At 49.4% G+C, this 18162-nt stretch overlaps 1 protein-coding gene across 1 annotated transcript in view; it reads right to left on the minus strand.

Annotated features, from left to right (window-relative positions):
- cops6 (COP9 signalosome subunit 6) overlaps positions 1–18162 on the minus strand; it is a 94056-nt gene that overhangs the window by 6116 nt on the left and 69778 nt on the right. Inside the window, exons 6-7 of the mRNA XM_068023855.1 lie at positions 17191–17238; positions 2939–3053 (exon numbers count right to left, since the gene is read on the minus strand). Coding sequence (XP_067879956.1) covers positions 2939–3053; positions 17191–17238 — 163 coding nt within the window. The remainder of the gene's footprint in view (positions 1–2938; positions 3054–17190; positions 17239–18162) is intronic.

Consider the following 18162-nt stretch of genomic DNA (forward strand, 5'->3'; position numbering starts at 1 on the left):
GAGGTGAGTTACGTGCCGCGTAATTACCAGTCTGTGATCTGCTGATGTAGGCACAGTATTTATGTGGCTGGTTCAGTTCAGTTGCTAGTCTGTGGTGACCCCCCATCCCGCCCCCAGGATGTTGGTGCTGGGGAATTCAGTGACGGTTAGATTTTCTCTTGGTGGAGGTGGTCATTACCTGGCACTTTTTTGCAAGGGGCTCGAGAGGGCTGCTGGGCTGGAGGAGGACCCGGGGTCTGCTGGGGCTGGAGGAGGACCCGGGGGGCTGCTGGGGCTGGAGGAGGACCCGGGGGGCTGCTGGGGCTGGAGGAGGACCCGGGGGGCTGCTGGGGCTGGAGGAGGACCCGGGGGGCTGCTGGGGCTGGAGGAGGACCCGGGGGGCTGCTGGGGCTGGAGGAGGACCCGGGGGGCTGCTGGGCTGGAGGAGGACCCGGGGGGCTGCTGGGGCTGGAGGAGGACCCGGGGGGCTGCTGGGGCTGGAGGAGGACCCGGGGGGCTGCTGGGGCTGGAGGAGGACCCGGGGGGCTGCTGGGGCTGGAGGAGGACCCGGGGGGCTGCTGGGGCTGGAGGAGGACCCGGGGGGCTGCTGGGGCTGGAGGAGGACCCGGGGGGCTGCTGGGGCTGGAGGAGGACCCGGGGGGCTGCTGGGGCTGGAGGAGGACCCGGGGGGCTGCTGGGGCTGGAGGAGGACCCGGGGGGCTGCTGGGGCTGGAGGAGGACCCGGGGGGCTGCTGGGGCTGGAGGAGGACCCGGGGGGCTGCTGGGGCTGGAGGAGGACCCGGGGGGCTGCTGGGGCTGGAGGAGGACCCGGGGGGCTGCTGGGGCTGGAGGAGGACCCGGGGGGCTGCTGGGGCTGGAGGAGGACCCGGGGGGCTGCTGGGGCTGGAGGAGGACCCGGGGGGCTGCTGGGGCTGGAGGAGGACCCGGGGGGCTGCTGGGCCTGGAGGAGGACCCGGGGGGCTGCTGGGCCTGGAGGAGGACCCGGGGGGCTGCTGGGCCTGGAGGAGGACCCGGGGGGCTGCTGGGGCTGGAGGAGGACCCGGGGGGCTGCTGGGGCTGGAGGAGGACCCGGGGGGCTGCTGGGGCTGGAGGAGGACCCGGGGGGCTGCTGGGGCTGGAGGAGGATCCGGAGGGCTGCTGGGGCTGGAGGAGGACCCGGGGGGCTGCTGGGCCTGGAGGAGGACCCGGGGGGCTGCTGGGGCTGGAGGAGGACCCGGGGGGCTGCTGGGGCTGGAGGAGGACCCGGGGGGCTGCTGGGGCTGGAGGAGGACCCGGGGGGCTGCTGGGGCTGGAGGAGGACCCGGGGGGCTGCTGGGGCTGGAGGAGGACCCGGGGGGCTGCTGGGGCTGGAGGAGGACCCGGGGGGCTGCTGGGCTGGAGGAGGAGCCTGGGGGCTGTGGGGCTGGAGGAGGACCCTGGGGACTGCGGAGCTGGAGGAGGACCCGGGGGCTGGAGGAGGGTCCAGAGGTAGGGAGAGGCGATGCCAGGGAGAGAATTGATTGAAAGGTGCAATACCTCTGGAAGCTTGAGACCACCCACCATTTCAAACCTGCAATGTTTGTGTTTTATGCGCAATTCCCAATCTTGTTAAGACTTCGAACACAGAAAAGATGGAAAATGCAAAAAGGTTTGTCGTTAATTTGACCAATCTACTGGTGAGTGTTCCAACATCACCATATTGACAGAACGTTAACAGTAAATCTCTTGTCTTTATATTTATATTTTGTATATCTTGCACGCACTAGAACCTTGGTTTGCTATATGATCCCAACCTGAGCAGCAACTCCATATTCTCCAACTTTACTGCCTGTACCCTAACTCGCACCAAGTCCCCTTCACCCGTCATCCCCATGCTCGCTGACCTACACTGGCTCCCAGTCCAGCAACACCTCAATTTTCAAATTCCCTCCTTGTTTTCCAATTCCTCCGTGACCTCCCCTTGCTGTATCTCTGTAATTTCCTCCAGCCCTACAACCCTCTGAGATATCTGCAGTCCACCAATTCTGGATTCCTGAGCATCCGACTTTAATTGCTTGACCATTAGAGGCCGTGCTTTTAGCTGCCTGGGCCCCCAGCTCTAGAACTCCGCCCCTTAAACCTTTCCGACACACTCTCTCTCTTTTAAGAGACCCCTTAAAATCTGGATCTTTGACCAAGCTTTTTTTCACCCCTCCTAATGTCTCTTTCTTTGGCTCAGTGTCAAATTATTGTTTGATTACACTCTTTTGAAGTCTATATTAATGCAAGTTTTTTTATTCTTTCATGGGATATGGGCGCTGCTGGCAAGGTCAGCATTTGCTGCACATCCCCAATTGCCCTTGACAACTCAGTCTCTTGCTAGGCCATTTCAGAGGGCAGTTAAGACTGAACCACATTGCTGTTGGTCTGGAGGGTTCACATGTTGGCCAGACCAGGGAAGGATGGTAAAAGACATCAGTGAACCAGATGGGTGATAGTTTCATGGCACCATTACTAAGACTAGCTTTCAATTCAAGATTTTTATTAATTAATTGAATTTTAATTCCACCAGGGGCCAGGGTAGGATTTGAACCGGTGTCCCCAGGGCATTAGCCTGGGCCTCTGGATTACTAGCTCTGTGACATTACCACTACGCCACTACCTCCTTAGAGGTAACCTGTTTGGCTTCCTGGCAAGTGACGGAACAAAGATGAAGAACACAGCACATGGGGAGGGCTCACGGAGGGCAGGGATAGGATCCTGAGTGAGCAGGTCAGTTGCCTCATTATGAGCTACTCAGTTGGAGAAGGGCAACGTTCGACAGTGAATTTTGTTACTTTCTATAAATGTTGAATGGGACTAGGGATTACCCAGCCTCCCGACAGTTGTGACAGGACAGGCAACAACCCCCCGACCGCCCCCCACCCCCTCCACCTCCACTGAATGCACTGGTTCACAGAACGCTGGAAAGTCTCCTTGCCTGTGGAGTTCTCCCCTGTGCCAGTAGCTGTCATACGAGCTACATGATCAACTCCGATACGCTCTGCCTCCTCTGTGGCCAACGTGTAGGTCAGTTCAGCAAACAGCACCGTGGCCTGGACAAAGGATAGAAAAAAAAACAATCAGCGTCGGAGACTCTGTCAGCATCTCTGCACGGGGAACGTGGACATTGTCCAGGGAAACACTGAGAACTGGGCCTTGGTGCCCCACCTAGTGTGGTACTCAGCTGTATACAGCAGAATGGGTCCTGCTTCAACCCCTGGTTGTGGGGTAGTGGGAATAGTGGGATCACTCGGTTCCCACTCATCACTCATCAGCGCTTCCTGCTGCATGAGGTCAGATGACAACAGAATTGGGCCCGAATGTGATGCTCCTTCTGGTGGAATATCTTGCTGAGTCTCACTAGGACTCATTAAGAATAGTCACTTGGTCAGCCAGCGCGCATGGAGCTATATCCCAAGCCTGAGTCAGTGACTGCAGCAGAGAAAAATATATGGATGAATAAAGGAATAATGGGAATAAATTTCTCAATTGGGGGAAAGATAATTTTACTGAGCTCAGATGTGATTTAGCAAGAGTGGACTGGAAGCAGCTACTTGAAGGTAAATCAGTGCCAGATCAGTGGGAGGCATTCAAGGAAGAGATAGTGAGGGTTCAAAGCAAGTATGCGCCCTGAAAGAAAAAGGCTGGGACTAAATAATTAAGCCCCTCGACATCCAGGGGCTCTAAGGAGAGGATAAAGAAAAAAAAGGGAAGCTTATAACAGATACCAAAGCCTCACTATTGCAGAAAACCTAGAGGAGTATAAAAAGTGGAGGAGTGAATTTAAAAAGAAAATTAGGAAAACAAAGAGAGCTAGAAAAAATATTGAAAAGAAAAATCCAAAGTTTTTTTTATAAATTCATATACAGCAAAAGGATAACTGAAGGAGGAGTAGGGCCCATTAGGAACCATAAGGGTAACTAACCTGTGTGTGGAGGCGGAGGACATTGGTATGGTAGTTAATGAAAAGCTGGTGTCTGTTTTCACAAAAGAGAGGGATGATACAGACATTGCAATCAGGGAAGAGGAATGTGAAATATTAGATGAAACTAACATCGTGAAGGAGGAAGTATTAAGGGGTTTAACATCTTTGAAAATGGTTAGATCCCCATGGACAAAATGTATACTGGGCTGTCAAGAGAAGCAAGAGAAGAAATAGTGGAAGCTCTAACCAGATTTTCGAATCCTCTCTGGCTACAGGCATGGTGCCAGAGGACTGGAGGACAGCGAATGTTGTACCCATTGTTTAAAAGGGGAAAAGGGGATAGACCGAAGGGATAGCCTGTCAGCCTAACCTCGGTGGTGGGAAAGTTATTGGGAAAATTCTGAGGGACAGGATAAATCTTCATTTAGAAAGACAGTCAACATGGATTTGTTAATAGAAGGGTCATGTCTGACTACGCGATTGAGTTTTTTGATGAAGTAATAAGGAAGGTCGATGCGGGTAGTGCATTTGATGTAGTCTATGTGGACTTCAGCAAGGCTCTTGAAAAGATCCCACATGGCAGACTAATCACAAAAGTAAAAGCCCATGAGATCCAAGGCAAGTTAGATTTGAAACTGGCTTGGAGACAAGAAGCAAAGGGTCATGGTCAATGGGTATTTTTGTGACAGGAAGGCTGTTTCTGCAGGGTTCAGTGCCAGGTCCCTTGCTTTCTATGGTACCTATCAGTGATTTGTACTTGAACGTAGTGGGTATGATTAAGAAGTTTGCAGATGATATAATAACTGGCTGTGTGGTTGATAAAGAAGAAAGCTGTAGACTGCAGGAAGATATCAATGGACTAGTCAGCTGGGTGGAACAGTGGCAAATAGAGTTCAATCCAGAAAAGTGTGAGGTAATGCAATTAGGGAAGGCTAACAAAGCAAGGGAATACACAATAAATGGTAGGATGCTGAGAAGTGTAGAGGAACAGAGGGACCTTGGAGTGCTTGTCCACAGATCCTGAAGGCGGCTGGAGAGGCAGATAAGGTGGTCAAGAAGGTATACGGGCTACTTGCCTTTATTAGCTGAGGCACAGAGTATAAGAGCAGGGAGGTATTGCTGGAACTGTATAGAATACTATTTAGGCCACAGCTGGAATACTGCGAGCAGTTCTGGTTATGCACTCTAGGAAAGATGTGACTGCACCAGACAGGGTACAGAGGGGATTTACGAGGATGTTGCCTGGACTGGAGAATTTTAGTTATGAGGAAAGATTGGATAGTCTAGGGTTGTTTTCTTTGGAACAGAGGAGGCTGAAGGGAAACCTAATTAAAGTGTATAAAATTGAGGGGTCTAGACAGAGTGAATAGGAAGGCACTATTCATCATGGATGAGGGGCCCCTAACCAGGTAACATAGATTTAGGGTAAGAGGTAGGAGGTTTAGATTCGAGGGGAAGTATTTTCACCCAGAGGGTGGTGGGGATCTGGAACTCACTGCCTGAAAGGGTGGTAGAGGCAGGAACCCTCATAACATTTAAAAATTACTTGGCTATGCACTTAAGTGCTGAAACCTATATGGCTACAGACCAAGAGCTGGAAAGTGGCATTAGGCTGGAAGGCTCCTTGTTGGCCACTGTGGAGCCGATGGGCCAAATGTCCTCCTTCTGTGTTGTATGAAGGTGGCAGAAACCTGGTAAAAATAGGAAGGAGGGAAAATAGCAGTCAGCCATGCCAGGTGTGGGGTGGGAACGGGGGTGGGGTTTTCTGGGGGAACGGGGTTGTCAGTGCCTGTCAAACGGTGCTTGCGAACCTCGGTGGGGGGAGGAGGGGTGGGGGGTGGTATGTGCAGGGATGATTGTGTTGGCGAGTGCCTGCTAGAGCATGTCTACCCGACCCAAACCCAACGGGACCCGACGACGGGTTCAGGTCGCTCTTCCGGGACCGGCATTCGGGCTGGGGACGGGCACAGTCTATCACCACCTCTGGTACGTGGCTCCAATCGTAATGTACTTTTTAAACAACCTTTCAAGTCCAGTTGCAGTTTTGGTTGCTTATCTGCACAAGCTTAAAAAGTGAAAACGGAAGCTAGGGTAACTGAGCATTCCTGTGGTTGGGTCGGGCGTGGGAAAAAATGAAAGGACCCAGGCCGGGTCGGGTTCGGGTCGGGTGTGGTTCTGTCAGGCTCGGGTCAGGTTTCATTTGCAGACCCGAGCCGGCCTTTAGTGCCTGCCAGCCTGGCCGGTGGGGTTGAGGAGTGTGGGTGGTGGCGAGTGCCATGCCAGCCTGGCCGGTGGAGGTTGAGGAGTGTGGGTGGTTGCGAGTGCCATGCCAGCCTGGCCGGTGAGGGTTGAGGAGTGTGGGTGGTGGCGAGTGCCATGCCAGCCTGGCCGGTGGGAGTTGAGGAGTGTGGGTGGTGGCGAGTGCCATGCCAGCCTGGCCGGTGGAGGTTGAGGAGTGTGGGTGGTGGCGAGTGCCAGGCCAGCCTGGCCGGTGGAGGTTGAGGAGTGTGAGTGGTGACGAGTGCCATGCCAGCCTGGCCGGTGGAGGTTGAGGAGTGTGGGTGGTGGTCAGTGTCTGCTACTGTGTGAATGCACGGCCCCAGCTGGATGCAGTGCGGTAAAGTGGGGTCCCACACCGGGGCGTGCGTCTCTGTCCCAGGGCTAAGAGGCTGACTGACTCCCAGCATGACTCTGTCATGGAGGAGCTGTGGTCAGTGTTGGCATTTTGAACACAGCAGCTAGTCGGAATTGACCCCAAACCTGTCCCATCAGGATGGGGAGACTTCACTCCTCAAGCATTCAGACTCTGTGGGTTACTAACTGGCCAGGGGAGGGAGGGGAGCAGGAGGTGGTTCAACCTGGGGATGGGACCAAAAGATGGTTAGCTGGGTTTGGGGGTGGGGGAGGGGGCGCGGTTGCCACCAAGTGGTGTATCCCACTTTTATTCTCGGTATATTTGACTAAATTGTCAATTTGAGACTTGACTTGAGAACAGTTACTACAATCTTCAGATTTTCTAACAAAGGATTAGGAAAACAGTGAAGAGGCTTGCAAAAGACAGACAGTGTCAGTGAGGGTAGGAATAGGAGGATTAGGCAAATGAATGTGTGGCTGAAGAGCTGGTGTAGGCGGGAGGGCTTCAGCTACTTGGATCATTGAGATCTCTTCTGGTGCAGAGGTAACCTGTACAAGAGGGACGGGTTGCATCTAAACGGGAGGGGGACCAATATCCTTGCGGGGAGGTTTGCTAGTACTACTCGGGAGGGGTAAACTAGTCTTGCAGGGGGGTGGGACCCAAAGTAGTAATCTCTCAGATGAGAGAGTTGAGGCAAATCTAGAGGTTAAAGCAAGCAAGTCCAGTAGGCAGGCCGGGCAGGGGCAGGACAGGGAGTGTGGAAGGTCTGGTAGGCTAAACTGCATTTACTTTAAAGCAAGAAGCCTTACAGGAAAGGCAGATGAACTCAGAGCATGGATCAGTACATGGGATTGTGATATTATAGCTATTACGGGGGAAACGTGGTTGAGGGATGGGCAGGACTGGCAGCTCAATGTTCCGGGGTACCGATCTTTCCGGCATGACAGAGGTGGAGGTAAGAGAGGAGGGGGAGTTGCACTATTGATTAGGGAGGACATCACGGCAGTACTTAGAGAGGATATTCCGGGGGGAATGTCCAGCGAGGCCATATGGGTAGAACTTGGAAATAAGACAGGGGTGATCACTTTGATGGGATTATATTATAGGTCCCCCAATAGTCAGAGGAAAGTGGAGGAGCATATATGTAGGGAAATCACAGATAGGTGTAGGAATTATAGGGTTGTAATAGTAGGTGATTTTAACTTCTCTGATATTGACTGGGACTGCCTTAGTGCTAAGGGATCAGATGGGGAAGAATTTGTTAAGTGTGTCCAGGATAGTCTTCTGAAGCAATATGTGGATGGCCCTACTAGAGAAGGGGCTACACTCGACCTCCTCTTAGGAAATGAGGCTGGGCAGGTGTCAGTGAGGGAGCACTTTGGGACCAGTGACCATAACTCTATTAGCTTCAAGATAGTTATGGAAAAGGATACGACTAGTCCTCAGGTTGAAGTCCTAAATTGGGGGAATGCTAATTTCGATGGCATCAGACAGGAACTCTCAAAAGTTGAATGGGAGAGGCTGTTTACAGGTAAAGGGACGTCTGGCAAGTGGGAGGCTTTTAAAAGTGAGATAGGAAGAGTTCAGTGCCGGCATGTTCCTGTTAGATGGAAGGGCAAGGCTGACAAGTTTAGGGAACCTTGGTTGACGAGGGATATTGAGGGTCTGGTCAGGACAAAGAAGGAGGCATATGTCAGGTATAGGCAGCTGGGATCGAGCAAGTTCCTCGAGGAGTATAGGGGATGTAGGAAGGAAAGGAAATGAGGAGGGCAAAAAGGGGCCATGAGATTTCCTTGGCAGATAAGATAAAGGATAATCCTAAAAGATTCTATAAATATATGAAGAGTAAAAGGGTAGCTAGGGAGAGAGTAGGTCCCCTTAAGGATCAGTGTGGCAATCCATGTTTGGAGCCACAGGAAATGGGCGAGGTCTTAAATGAATATTTCTCGTCCTGGAAGCGAGTGAGTTCAAGGGAGGGAACACCGATATCCTGGAGCATATCAACATTACAAAGGAGGAGGTGTTGGAGGTTTTGAAGTGCATTAAGGTGGATAAATCCCCAGGGCCTGACCAGGTGTATCCTAGGATGCTGTGGGAAGCAAGGGAGGAGATTGCTGGGGTCCTGGCAGAGATTTTTGTATTATCGATAGCCACGGGTGAGGTACCGGAAGGCTGGAGGATAGCTAATGTTGTGCCTTTATTTAAGAAGGGCAGCAGGGATAAGCGAGGGAACTACAGGCCGGTGAGCCTTACATCAGTGGTGGGGAAGTTACTGGAAGGGATTCTGAGAGACAGGATTTATATGCATCTGGAAAGGCATGGTCTGATTAGGGATAGTCAGCATGGCTTTGTGCGTGGGAAATCATGTCTCACGAATCTGATCGAGTTTTTTGAGGAGGTGACCAAGAGGATTGACGAGGGCAGGGCGATGGACGTTGTCTACATAGACTTTAGCAAGGCCTTTGACAAGGTCCCACATGGTAGGCTGGTCCAGAAGGTTCGAACGCATGGGATCAAGGGTGAGCTAGCAAATTAGATACAAAATTGGCTTGGTGATAGGAGGCAGAGGGTGGTAGTAGAGGGTTGTTTTTCAGATTGGGGGCCGGTGACCAGTGGTGTGCCGCAGGGATCGGTGCTGAGCCCTTTGTTTGTCATATATATTTAGTTTAGAGATACAGCACTGAAACAGGCCCTTCTGCCCACCGAGTCTGTGCCGACCATCAACCACCCATTTATACTAATCCTACAGTAATCCCATATTCCTACCAAACATCCCCACTTGTCCCTATATTTCCCTACCACCTACCTATACTAGTGGCAATTTATAATGGCCAATTTACCTACCAACCTGCAAGTCTTTTGGCTTGTGGGAGGAAACCGGAGCACCCGGAGAAAACCCACGCAGACACAGGGAGAACTTGCAAACTCCACATTGATGACTTGGATGTGAATGTAAGGGGCATGATTAGTAAGTTTGCAGATGACACCAAAATTGGTGGTATAGTGGAGAGTGAAGAAGGTTGTCTAACGTTACAACAGGATATAGATCAACTGGGAAAGTGGGCAAGGGAGTGGCAAATGGAATTTAACACAGACAAGTGTGAAGTGATGCATTTTGGGAAGTTAAACCAGGGCAGGACATATACAGTGAATGGCAGGGCCCTGGGGAGTGTTCTTGAGCAGACAGACCTTGGGGTGCAAGTACATAGTTCCCTGAAAGTGGCAACACAGGTAGACAGGGTGGTGAAAAAGGCATGTGGCATGCTTGCCTTCATCGGCCGAGGCACTGAGTACAAGAGTTGGGACATCATGTTACAGTTGTACATTTGTACAGTTGTAGGCCGCATTTGGAGTACTGTGTGCAGTTCTGGTCGCCGCACTACAGGAAAGATGTGATTAAGCTAGAGAGGGTGCAGAGAAGATTCACAAGGATGCTGCCTGGTTTGGAGGGCTTGAGTTACAAAGAGAGATTGGATAGGCTGGGTCTATTTTCCCTGGAGCGGAGGAGGCTGAGAGGGGACATGATAGAGGTATATAAAATTATGAGAGGCATAGATAGGGTAGGTAGCCAGAGTCTGTTTCCCATGGTAGGGGTCACTAAAACTAGAGGGCATAGATTTAAGGTGAGAGGGAGGAGGTTTAAAGTGGATCAAAGGGGTAAATTTTTCACACAAAGAATAGTGGGTATCTGGAATGAGCTTCCAGAGGAGGTGGTGGAGGCAGGAACAGTAGCGACATTTAAGAGGCATCTGGACAGGTACTTGAATGAGCAAGGCATAGAGGGATATGGAATTAATGCAGGCAGGTGGGATTAGTACAGATAGGCATTAAGGGCGGCATGGATGCAGTGGGCCAAAGGGCCTGTTTCTATGCTGTACGACTCTATGACTCTCTAGGACAACAGAACAGGCAGAGAGGAGGCAGATATTGTTTAATGGGAAGAGGCCGGAGGTGAGACATTTTTGGAGGAAAAATATGTATTCGAAGTAAACAATGAATGGAAAGACACAGAAGGGTGTGAATGAAGAGTGAGATCCTGGGTTCTAATACAGAGTCCCCTGAAAGTGTGAGAGAAGGGAGATGAAGGCATTAAAAAGCTCAACAGAATGCAGAAGTAAATAAGTAATGATAAATTTGTACAAAAATTTAGTTAGTGTGGTTTTGTACAGCCACTATCGAAAGGACATTCAAGCCACACAGAGAGCAGACAGTGTAGATTCACCAGGCTGATGACAGGGATGGGAAATTGTTATATGGAGAGATATGAAACAAAGGGTAATGGACGACGGATGTTTTTGCGACTGAAAAGTGATTTCCAGTGGTTCCACAGGGCTCAGTGTTGGGTCCCTTGCTGTGTTTTTTATTCATTCATGGGATGTGGGTGTCACTGGCTAGGACAGCATTTATTGCCCATCCCTAATTTCCCTTAAGAAGGTGGTGGTGAGCTGCCTTCTTGAACCACAGCAGTCCGTGTGGGGTAGGTACACCCACAGTACTGTTAGGAAGGGAGTTCCAGGATTTTCACCCAGCGACAGTGAAGCAACGGTGATATAGTTCCAAATCAGGATGGTGTGTGACTTTTTTTTTTAGAATTTTTTTTAGAATTAGAACATTACAGCGCAGTAGAGGCCCTTCAGCCCTCGATGTTGCGCCGACCTGTGAAACCATCTGACCTACACTATTCCATTTTCATCCATATGTCTATCCAATGACCACTTAAATGCCCTTAAAGTTGGCGAGTCTACTACTGTTGCAGGCAGGGCGTTCCACGCCCCTACTACTCTCTGAGTAAAGAAACTTGGAGGAGACCTTGCAGGTGGTGGTGTTCCATGCAACTGCTCCCTTGTCCTTCTGGGTGGTGGAGGTCATGGGTGGTGGAGGGAGTGAATGTTTGTGGATGGAGTGCCAATCAGCGGGCTGCTTTGTCCTGGATGGTGTCGAGCTTCTTGGGTGTTGTTGGAGCTGCACCCATCCAGACAAGTGGAGAGTGTTCCATCAGACTCCTGACTTGTGTCTTGTAGATGGTGGATAGGCTTTGGGGAGTCAGAAGGTGAGTTACCCGCCACAGGATTCCTAGTCTGACCTGCTGTTGTAGCCACTGTATTTATACGGCTACTCCAGTTCAGTTTCTGGTTAATGATAACCTCCCAGGATGTTGATAGTGGGGGATTCAGCGATCATAATGCCATTGAATGTCAAGTGAAGATGGTTAGATTCTCACTTGTTGGAGATAGTCATTGTCTGCCACTTGTGTGGTGTGAATGTTACTTGCCACTTATCAGCCCAAGCCAGGTCTTGCTGCATTTCTACACGGACTGCTTCTGTATATGAGGAGTCGCGAATGGTGCTGAGCATTGTGCAATCATCAGCGAACATCCCCACTTTACCCCTTGTGATTGAGGGAAGGTGATTGATGAAGCAGCTGAAGATGGTTCGGCCTAGGATACTACCCTGATGAACTCCTGCAGTGATGTCCTATTACGGTATATATTAATGATTTGGACTTAAATGTGGGAGGCATGATTGGGAGATTTGCAGATGACACAAAAATTGTCCGTTTAGTTGATAGTGAAGAGAATAGCTGTAGAGTCCAGAACGATATCAATGGTTTGGTTGAATGGGAGGAAAAGTGGCAAAAGGAATTCAATCCGGAGAAGTGTGAGGTAATGCATTTGGGGCGAACAAGCAAAGCAAGGGAATACACAATAAACAGGAGGACATTGAGAGGGGTAAAGGAAGTGAGAGACCTTGGAGTGCATGTCCACAGGTCCTTGAAGGTGGCAGGACAGGTAGATAAAGTGGTGAAAAAGGCCAAGGGGTGGAATATAAAATGAACTGTATAAAACACTAGTTAGGCCACAGCTGGAGTATTGTGTACAGTTCTGGTCACCACATTACAGAAAGGACATAATTGCTCTGGAGAGAGTACAGAGGAGATTTACAAGAATGTTGCCAGGGCTCGAAAGTTGCAGCCATGAGGAAAGATTGGATAGGCTAGGGTTGTTTTCATCAGAACAGAGGAGGCTGAGGGGTGACTTAATTGAGGTGTACAAAATTATGAGCGGCCTAGATAGAGTAGACAGGAAGGAACTGTTTCCCCTAGCGGAGAGGTCAGTTACCGGGAGCACAGATTTAAGGTGATTGGTAGAAGGATTAAAGGGGGCATGAGGGAAAGCTTTTGCACCCAGAGGGTGGTGGGTGTCTGGAATTCACTGCCCAGATCGGTGGTGGAGGCAGAAACCCTCGACTCATTTAAAAAGAACCTGGACGTGGACCTGAAGAGCTGTAACCTGCAAGGCTACGGACCAGGTGCTGGAAGGTGGAATTAGAACGGGCGGCAAGTTTTTTTAGCCGGTGCTGACCCAATGGGCCGAATGGCCTCTTTTTTTGCCGTATCTTTTCTATGGTACTAGATTTGAGAGACTGAAGGAGATTTAATAGAGGTATTCTGGACTGAAGTGAGTGGAAGATTTCTTCCGGATGGGGAGTCAATGGTTAAAAATTGTCACTAATAAAGTGGCAAAGTCAGCAGAAATCTCTTTACACAGAGGATTGTTACAGCCTGGAATGATTAACCAGAGGGAATGGTAGAGGCAGAGACCATTACATCTTTAAATGCAAAACCAGATGAATATTTGAACCAGAGGAAGATACAGGGCTATGGTGAGAGAGTGGGGCACTGGGATTAGTTTAGGATTGATACAGGGCTATGGGGAGAGAGTGGGGCACTGGGATTAGTTTAGGATTGATACAGGGCTATGGGGAGAGAGTGGGGCACTGGGATTAGTTTGGAATTGCTACAGGGTTGTGGGGAGAGAGTGTGGCAGTGGGATTAGTTTGGCATTGATACAGGGCTATGGGGAGAGCGGGGCAGTGGGATTAGTTTGGGATTGATATCGGGCTATGGGGAGAGAGCGGGGCAATGGGATTAGTTTGGCATTGATACAGGGCTGTGGGGAGACAGCAAGGCAGTGGGATTAGTTTGGGATTGATACAGGGCTATGGGGAGAGAGCAGGGCAGTGAGATTAGTTTGTGATTGATACAGGGCTATGGGGAGAGAGCGGGGCAGTGGTATTAGTTTGGGATTGATACAGGGCTGTGGGGAGACAGCAGGGCAGTGAGATTAGTTTGTGATTGATACAGGGCTATGGGGAGAGAGCGGGGCAGTGGTATTAGTTTGGGATTGATACAGGGCTGTGGGGAGAGAACGGGACAGTGGGATTAGTTGGTTGATTTCTCTAGCAAGGAGTCAGCACAGGCACTATGTGCCAAATGACCTCCCCCTGTGATGGAAAAGTTTTAATGAACAGCTGAAGTATTGTGCAGATGGATTGAGAGTTGGCTAACTGAATATGAGCTGATGAACAGAAAGCCTCCTGCATCAGAATGTGCTGCAGCTCTGCTCTTTATATTATGCGAATGGCATGGAACAAGTTGGCTGTAGTTAATTATATATCCGTTGGTTACACAAAGCCTTTTTGTCAGGTAAGAGGGAGGGAACAAAGAATAGAAATCGAGAGAAAATTGAGGCAAGATGCAGACTAGCTGAGGTATGGCTGATCCAGGTAAATGCAAAGATGAAAAATAACATTCAAGAGATGGACAACATTATAAGCGTCTCCACTGAGGTACAGGCCAAATTATATTGCGCAGTACACACACAGACTGACAGGAATAGAGAGGGACTGTACATCGTGCAGGATACACACACAGACTGACAGGAACAGAAAGGGACTGTACATAGTGCAGGATACACATAGACTGACAGGAATACAGAGGGACTGTACATAGTGCAGGATACACACACAGACTGACAGGAATAGAGAGGGACTGTACATCGTGCAGGATACACACACAGACTGACAGGAACAGAGAGGAACAGAGAGGGCGGCACAGTGGCGCAGTGGTTAGCACAGCAGCCTCACAGCTCCAGGGACCCGGGTTCGATTCCGGGTACTGCCTGTGTGGAGTTTGCAAGTTCTCCCTGTGTCTGCGTGGGTTTTCTCCGGGTGCTCCGGTTTCCTCCCACAAGCCAAAAGACTTGCAGGTTGATAGGTAAATTGGCCATTATAAATTGTCACTAGTATAAGTAGGTGGTAGGGAAATATAGGGACAGGTGGGGATGTTTGGTAGAAATATGGGATTAGTGTAGGATTAGTATAAATGGGTGGTTGATGTTCGGCACAGACTCGGTGGGCCGAAGGGCCTGTTTCAGTGCTGTATCTCTAATCTAATCGTGCAGGATACACACACAGACTGACAGGAATAGAGAGGGACTGTACATAGTGCTGGATACACACACAGACTGACAGGAACAGAGAGGGACTGTACATCGTGCAGGATACACACACAGACTGACAGGAACAGTGGGACTGTACATAGTGCAGGATACACACAGACTGACAGGAATACAGAGGGACTGTACATAGTGCAGGATACACACACAGACTGACAGGAATAGAGAGGGACTGTACATCGTGCAGGATACACACACAGACCGACAGGAACAGAAAGGGCTGTACATAGTGCAGGATACACACACAGACCGACAGGAACAGAAAGGGACTGTACATAGTGCAGGATACACACAGACTGACAGGAACAGAGAGAGATGGTATAGAATGCAAGATACACACATGGGGCTTACAGGAACAGTGAGGGACTGTACATCGTGCAGGATACACACACAGACTGACAGGAATAGAGAGGGACTGTACATCGTGCAGGATACACACACAGACTGAGAGGAACAGAGAGGGACTGTACATAGTGCAGGATACACACACAGACTGACAGGAATACAGAAGGACTGTACATAGTGCAGGATACACACACAGACTGACAGGAAGAGAGAGGGACTATACATAGTGCGGGATACACACAAAGACTGACAGGAACAGAGAGGGACTGTACATAGTGCAGGATACACGCACAGACTGACAGGAGTAGAGAGGGACTGTACATAGTGCAGGATACACACACAGACTGACAGGAATACAGAGGGACTGTACATAGTGCAGGATACACACAGACTGACAGCAATACAGAGGGACTGTACATGCAGGATACACACACAGACTGAGAGGAACAGAGAGGGACTGTACATAGTGCAGGATATACACACAGACTGACAGGAATACAGAGGGACTGTACATAGTGCAGGATACACACACAGACTGACATGAACAAAGAGGGAATGTGCATAGTACACTTGGAGAACAGTGGTAGAATTGGACAGAGTCAGCATGGATTTACGAAAGGGAAATCATGCTTGACAAATCTGCTAGAATTCTTCAAGGATGTAACTAGTAGAGTTGATGAGGGGGAGCCAGTGGATTGGATTTATTTGGACTTTCAGAAGGCTTTTGACAAAGTCCCACATAAGAGATTAGCATGTAAAATTAAAGCGCATGGGATTGGGGGTAGTGTATTGCGATGGATAGAAAATTTGTTGGCAGACAGGAAACAAAGAGTAGGGATAAATGGGTCTTTTTCCGGATGGCAGGCAGTGACTAGTGGGGTACCGCAGGGATCAGTGCTCAGTCCTCAGCTATTCACAATATACATTAATGATTTAGATGAGGGAACTAAATGTAATATCTCCAAATTTACAGATGACACAAAACTGGGTGGGAGGGTGAGTTGTGAGGAGGATGCAGAGAGGCTTCAGGGTGATTTGGACAAGTTGAGTGAGTGGGCTAATGCATGGCAGATGCAGTATAATGTGGATAAATGTGAGGTTATCCACTTTGGTAGCAAAAACAGGAAGGCAGATTATTATCTGAATAGCGATAAACTGAGAGAGGGGAATATGCAACGAAACACCAGTCCCTGAAGGTAAGCATGCAGGTGCAACAGGCGGTAAAAAAGGCAAATGGTATGTTGGCCTTCATAGCGAGAGGATTCGAGTACAGGAGCAGGGATGTGTTGCTACAATTATAAAGGGCCTTGGTGAGGCCACACCTGGAATAGTGTGTGCAGTTTAGGTCTCCTTATCTGAGGAAGGATGTTCTTGCTATAGAGGGAGTGCAGCGAAGGTTTACCAGATTGATTCCTGGTTTGGTGGGACTGACGTATGAGGAGAGATTGAGTCGGTTAGGATTATATTGGCTTGAGTTCAGAAGAGTGATGGGGAATCTCATAGAAACCTATAAAATTCTAACAGGAATTGACAAGGCAGATGCAGGAAGGATGTTCCTGATGGTGGGGGAGTCCAGAACCAGGGGTCATAGTCTAAGGATATGGGGCAAACCTTTCAGGACTGAGATGAGGAGAAATTTCTTCACCCAGAGAGTGGTGAGCCTGTGGAATTCACTAACACCGAAAGCAGTTGAGGCCAGAACATTGAATGTTTTCAAAAAGGAGTTAGATATAGCTCTTGGGTCTAAAGGGATCAAAGGGCATGGGGCGAAAGCCAGAACAGTCCACTTAGTTGGATGATCAGCCATGATCATAATGACTGGCGGAGCAGGCTCGAAGGGCCAAATGGCCTACTCCTGCTCCTATTTTCTACCTTTCTATGTTAAGTGCAGGATACACAGAGACTGACATGAACAAAGAGGGACTGTACATAGTGCAAGATACACACATAAAATGACAAAACAGGACTGAAGCCAATTAATTACATACCTCTCCTGCGATGATATCGATAACTGACTCATAAACGCTAACTGGAAGCTGTAAGATAAGACACACAGAGTCAGACATCAAACATTTATTGCACTTAGTCTTTTTTCTGAAGCCAAGTCTTTCCCAATTAAGTGTTACATGGTAAGGATCAAGCTGTGGACCCTTTAGAACAGAAACATGCTTTCAATTTTCAAATCTGGTACATTTTTATGTTTTCCTGTAATTACCTGCTGTAATATCAAAGGCAGCATCCTCCTGTGTTCAATACCTACTCCACTGGAATCAAACCTCTTCTACTTGAACTCTTTTTTTTCTAGGACCCCTTTCCCCTCCTGCAGTTTTCCAATCCTCCTTACAGGCTTTTGAAACTCAGGCTTGGCCCCATCTAACTAACCGCTGCTCACTGCTGAACCTCACCCTCCCTCACTCCTCACTGGGGTCCTACACGACCTGCCTCGTTCCTTCCCACATGACATAGATTGTGGGCAGCACTCAAACAAATTGGAAATGAAACTCCTATAGCTTTACTGCAGGCAAATCTCACAATTCAAGCATTAACAAGGGCTCTTTTTTCTATTACAAACAGCTGGATTTTACTCAGTCAACAGCTGTAATTAGCAGCATCTGTGGGAACGTTCATTTCCATTTAGAAAGCAGAACAAGGCCGATTCATCAAGAAAGGGTCTGCTTTTCTCAGCTGAGATGTCGAACAGTATTTCAGTATTTAAAGATAGCTGGAAAATGGAGGTGAATTCTTGGGTCCTTTCTGATCCATGTTTGGAGATTAGCAGATGGCCAGAATTGGAGGGAAGTAAAGATCTCAGAGAATTGTGATTGGGAAACGATTGGAAAAAGTTCTGAGGGACAGGATTAATCTCCACTTGGAGAGGCAGGGATTAATCAGGGATAGTCAGCATGGCTTTGTCAGGGGGAGATCGTGTATAACAAACTTGATTGAATTTTTCAAGGAGG

The sequence above is a fragment of the Heterodontus francisci genome, chromosome 48 (genome assembly GCF_036365525.1).
Source record: "Heterodontus francisci isolate sHetFra1 chromosome 48, sHetFra1.hap1, whole genome shotgun sequence".
In the NCBI taxonomy this organism is placed as follows: Eukaryota; Metazoa; Chordata; class Chondrichthyes; order Heterodontiformes; family Heterodontidae; genus Heterodontus; species Heterodontus francisci.